The following is a 5,703-nucleotide window of genomic DNA, read 5'->3' on the forward strand; positions in this document are numbered from 1 at the left end:
TGAATTTTAGGACACAATTATGAGTAGTTTCTTCCAATATAAGACCATGAAATCTCGAATTTAGGCAGCATTAGATCAAATTATATTAGACCTGTTCTTTACAATGGGACAGACTATGTATCTGCTGGTGCTTTATCCATGAATTTCCACAGAAATCACTTTATTTAAACAATATGATTTAGACTCTAGTAGGGAAGCAAGGATGGCGAGACTTCACCTCAGGTATTTTGGACATGTTATCAGGAGGGAATAGTCAATGGAGAAGGAGATTATACTTGGTAAAGTAGAGGGTCATCAGAAAAGAGGAAGACACTCTATGAGATGGATTGACACAGCAGCTACAACAATGGGTTCTAACATAGCAACGATCGTGAGAATGGGGCAGGATCAGGCAGTGTTTAGTTCTGTTGTACACAGGTGTCAGAATTGACTAAACGGCATCTAACAACAACAACAGGGTCAAGATGAAGTAAGAACTTCATAAAAAATTTTGGTTCTTTGAAAGGGTACACATGCTGGAATATCTGTTTATTTTGAGCTGAAGATGAGGAAACAGGAAACAAATGCCATATCTACTTCTTTACCACAATTTGTTATTTTTGGTTTTTATGTGTTTATTTTATGTTCAAGGTCCATGTATCTCTGAACAGCTATGAAAGGGCTTCCTGGAAAAAGAAGAAACAAAACATATGTCCTAACTCATACGGCTCCACCCTCCCAGCTGAGGAGGACCACAGACTGACAGATATTGGAATTGTAAGAGTGGATACTACATTTTGGCAAGTCACTGGACCCCTGAGCTCACTTGCATTCCAAGTGAAGTCATGCAGGATGAAGACGGATATGTAGCCTTAAATATTAAAACTCGAAGACCAGCTTTCACTTCAGGTAAGACTGCACAGAGCCAGCAATCTGGAAATTACTTAGCAAAATAAGTCAACTCTATTTTCCCTTTTTCTACTAGAGATAGCATATACTGTTTTGTTTTTGTTTTTTGGTTCTGTTTTGTTTTTCTGAATGATATTCTTTCCCTACAGTCTTTAGTAGTATTTACATAGACCAGACAGACTTATTTAGAAGAAAAACAATGTAGGAGACAAGCAAGGAAGATTACATTAAGGCTTGTAGAGTTTAATGCTGAAAAGCATTGAAGTCAAGGGTATGGAGTGACAGGGGAAGGAATATTTGGAAACCATCATTTTCCAAGATCCCAGTAAGTGGGTGTAATTCTCAAGTAGTTGCTTATTAAAGCAATATTTAAGGGTGGAAGGGGAGTGGACACAAAACAAAACAAACAATAATGCCTTAACAACTGGTTATATTTCGGCTCAGAGAGCGGAAGTCCATTGGTGATGGGGATGGACGTGTGGTATGGCAGTGGGTTGTGCTTATTGTTGATGATTGACAAGGAACACAGGCAAGAGCTGCCAATGAAGCTGCTTTTATTACTTGGAAAATCGTGAGAGGCAGGGGCAGAGGTGATACTGTCCCATAGCCATGCCATGTTACTGCTCCATGACATATTTATTGTATACCCACAGTTGACCCTGCATCCTCTTCCTTGTGGCGTGTGATGGCTTTGGTTCTTCTGATCTTGTGCATGGGGATGGTTGTTGGGCTGGTGGCTCTAGGGATTATGAGTAAGTATTGACTCATTGACAAGGGTTTGGTCTGAGGAAGGCAATACCTAAGGGTTTTGGTGTATCACACTAAGTTTCTTAATTGTCCTTCTATTTGTTACTACTCCAATCATCTTATATACATAGTTGCCAAGATTTTCTCGGGCCTTTACCTCCTGAGCAAAATCACTTTTTAAGCTGTTTATTTATTAATTATTTTAAAATTATTTTCAAGAATTTTAATCTAGCCTTTAAGATTCTCTTCAGCATGAATCCAAATTATATTTTGAAACCTTCCTCCTGTCCTTGCATATCCTAAGATCCAGCCAAGACAGAGTCTTCTCAATTTCATAAATACTTTATCCACCTGCTTGGAATTTTGCCCATCCTATTCCTTCTTTCTAAAATATCCTCCTTCCTATTTTGTTTACTGAATTTACTTACTTCCTCCAAGAGACAATTCATATCCCACCTAAGTGATACATATTGTGTTTTCTTCCTGTAAACCTAATAGCCCTCCAACGTCACATTATACTTTGTGTAGTTTTTGATTGTTTGGATACTTGTTTATTTTTGTGTAAGAGATTTAAGGATCTTTCATTTACCTGAATCTCATAGTACTTTGAGCATAGCATGAAATCAAACTGTATTTTTTAAATGAATGAATATTCTGGTAAGACATTAAGAGCAGAAAATAGCAGAGGCGTTCACTTCTATTAACACTATTTAGAAACCTACATTCAATAAAATGTCAAAACAATTGCTCTAGGTGTGTTATTTAATCATGGGATTTTCTTATTTGTGATTGTCATCCTTAAAGCATTCCCTCATTCTATTCGATAACTCTCAAGTGTCAGTTTTGTATATTACTTAGTATGTTTTTTATATCCCCCTTTGCCCTTATCCCTTTGCAGGAATCATTTACTCGTGTGAATCTAGTAAACACCTCATAGAGTGACAATTCTACTAAAACGAAAGTTTATTGAAAAGTCTTTCCATCACACTTAAGATCCTGATTATAAATCGTTATTATCTGATTTTTACATTTAGCTGTCATGCAGCAAAATCTCCTACAAGCTGAGAATGAAAATCTTTCAGGAACTGTGCAACAATTAGCAAAGCGCTTCTGCCAAGATTTAATAAAAAAATCTAAAGAAGAAGGTAATTTCAATAAATACAGTTTGGTAACCTCTGGATCTCCTCTAACTCCAGAATATTTTTTGTGGCAGTATTTGTAGGGAATCTTGAGATTTGCAGGAAACACTGAATGTGGGGAAACTGTAAGCCTGATTGAGAATGAAAAGTTCCTATGCTTTGTCTCTCCTTAAGCCCATAAATGCAGCCCCTGTGACACCAACTGGAGATACTATGGGGATAGTTGCTATGGATTCTTCAAGCACAACTTGACATGGGAAGAAAGTAAGCAGTACTGCACTGGTATGAACGCTACTCTTCCGAAGATTGCCAGCCAGAACATTCTGGTAAGGAGATTCTTACATCGAGTGTTTTGGAGTCGTGATGAGAAACTCTCAAATGTAACACATGGCGTTTTTAATGTTTTTGCTTACGTCTTTAACGGTTTGTGCTGATCTAAAAACCTTATCAAGCTCAGTAAAAATGACAACATTTGAAAGTAGAAAATGCTGAATTAGGACTCAAGAGACTTTGAGTTCTTGTCTTATCTTTGCAGTAAGTAATTTAACCTCTCTCAATTTCCTCACCTCTATTTACTGACTCAGAAAAGAATCTGAAAGTATATAAAAAATGAGTGTAAAATATAAATAACAGTGTTATCCCAATATTAAATGCCTTCTCTGTTTCTGCTGGACTGTTGATAACTCCTTGACGCAAAATCCATCCCTTCACAAACACATAATTTTCGGAATGATCTCATTTTCAAAACAAACAAGATTTCAGAAAAAAAGTTTCTACTAAATGCGTCTCCTCTTTCACATTTATTTCTTGGACAGCTTTTAACAGACTTTCTCGTCTTTCTGATCAAGCAAAATATGCTTCAATCCACTCGTGTACTCTTTCTCTATTGTTTAAAGTAGCCTTGTCTCTTCTTCATGAAACCTGGAAACAAGCCAGAAGTAAAGCCCCAGAGTCACTCTTCTGCCTAAGAGTAAATTTATCAAAACACTTTTTAAAGGTAGAAATACTGAAAGGATTTGTCCTAGAGTTTAAAAAAAAATTATTTTTCATGTTTAAAAAAAAAAAAAAAGCAAATGTAAACTGGAATAGAAGATCAGGATTTTTGCTATGTGCAGACAGAGATTCAACAGAACTCAAATGTGCAGACCATTCCAATCCTATGTAATGGTTACAATTGATCAGCAAGATTGGTTCATACTTTCCTCAGAGCTAAAGTACAAAATGAGCAGAGATGGAAGTTGGCTCAGTGACATTGATAATCATTGAGTGTCCTATTATTCTAACTTGCCGCATCGTCTACTTGCTCTTTCTATGAGCCCAAACTCAAAGAGGAGATGTCAGCTAAATAAATTATTTTTTCTTTCCCATCGGGCAAAATAGGAGAATTCCCTAAAATCTCAACTCCAATACAAAGAGATGAAATGGAGGCACGCAGGCATTTCCTGAATCTTAGTGTTCTAGGCTGATGCCAGGCTGAAGGTTTATAACTAAAAGGGGAAATAATATAATTTTTGAGGAAAAAGAATAGTTGAATTTCAGGCAGATAGAATTTATCTGTCATGATCTATGGTGAACTATTTAACATAGACTTTTTCTCAAAGAAAAGAACAGGAATTAACAGCAAGGAGAAGGGTGGCTCAACCTTTGAGAAATAAGCTATCAAAAATGCTTTTCACATATCATTTCTTGTGGAATGTCAGGCTGTCTCTCACACGTATGTCAAGAAATCCATGTTATTTTGTATTTGCCGAGAATACATTCTCATCCATTTGTTATTCGGGGAGGTATGAGAGTATAGCGAAAAAATCTGACCTCCTTTTAATTTTGTTACCTATAGATAGACAGGAGTCCTGGTGGGGCAGTGGTTAAGAGGTAGCCGGCTAACCCAAAACCAGCAGTTTGAATCCACCAGCTACTCCTTGGAAACCCTATGGGGCAGTTCTACTATGTCCTATAGGGTCATTATGAGTTGGAATCGACTGAACAGCAACAGATATGGTTTTGGTTTATAGAGACAGAGAGGTTAATTGATTTATGTACTAATTCAACAAATATATGTTAGAACTATTCCAGGACTTGATGCTGTGCAGTGACTGAAACAGACAAAAATCCCTAACCTCATGGAGTTTATGTTCTACAGACAATAAACAAAACAAATAGATCCAGCATATAGCATAGTTTTGTTTTTGATATGTGTCATCGAGTCTATTTCCACTCATAGAACCCTATAGGACAGAGTAGAACTCCCCCATAAGATTTCCGAGGCTATAAATCTTTACAGAAGCAGACTGCTACATCTCTTTCCCACAGAGCTGCTAGTAGGTTCTAACAGCCTACCTTCCAGTTAGCAGCAGAGCGCTCAACCCCTACGCCACCAGGGCTCCATTCATAAAATATAGTAGATGGTGATAATTTGCTAAGAAGAAAAAAGTAGGTAAGTAATATTATTTATAATCCCTTTGAAAAAAACACCATATATGCAACTATAAAGAACGATGACTCTGTGAAGCATCTCATAACATGGCTCAAACTGGAGGACATTATTCTGAGTGAAATAAGTCAATCACAAAAGGACAAATATTATCTGAGACCTCTACTGTAAAAACTCATGAAAAAGTTTACACACAAAAGAAACAATCTTGGTTGGTTATGAGGGATGAGAGGGGTGGGGGGAAACTAAACAGACAATAGATAAGTGGTAACTTTGGGGAAGGGTAAGACAGTACACAGTACTGGCAAACCAGCACAACTTGTACAAGGAAAGGTCATGGAAGCTCCATAGACACATCCAAACTGCCTGAGGGACTGAGTTGCTGGGCGGAGGGCTGTGGGGACCATGGTCTCGGGGAACATCTAGCTCAATTGGCATGACACAGCTTATAAAGACAATACTCTACATTCTACCTTGGTGAGTAGTGTCTGGGGTCTT

General features: G+C 37.4%; 1 protein-coding gene across 3 annotated transcripts in view; it reads left to right on the forward strand.

The window, feature by feature from the left end:
* The first annotated feature begins 662 nt into the window (after window positions 1–662).
* CLEC1B (C-type lectin domain family 1 member B) overlaps window positions 663–5,703 on the forward strand; it is an 8,883-nt gene continuing 3,842 nt past the window's right edge. Inside the window, exons 1-4 of one of the 3 annotated variants that reach the window (XM_023740629.1) lie at window positions 675–888; window positions 1,542–1,640; window positions 2,670–2,780; window positions 2,949–3,100. In XM_023740629.1, the coding sequence (XP_023596397.1) occupies window positions 825–888; window positions 1,542–1,640; window positions 2,670–2,780; window positions 2,949–3,100 (426 nt within the window). In that variant the 5' untranslated portion in view covers window positions 675–824. Of the gene's footprint in view, window positions 889–1,541; window positions 1,641–2,669; window positions 2,781–2,948; window positions 3,101–5,703 lie in introns of all 3 variants that reach the window. The other 2 variants (XM_023740631.1, XM_023740630.1) reach the window with 2 other exon arrangements.

Source organism: Trichechus manatus, unplaced genomic scaffold, assembly GCF_000243295.1.
Source record: "Trichechus manatus latirostris isolate Lorelei unplaced genomic scaffold, TriManLat1.0 scaffold00160, whole genome shotgun sequence".
NCBI lineage: Eukaryota > Metazoa > Chordata > Mammalia > Sirenia > Trichechidae > Trichechus > Trichechus manatus.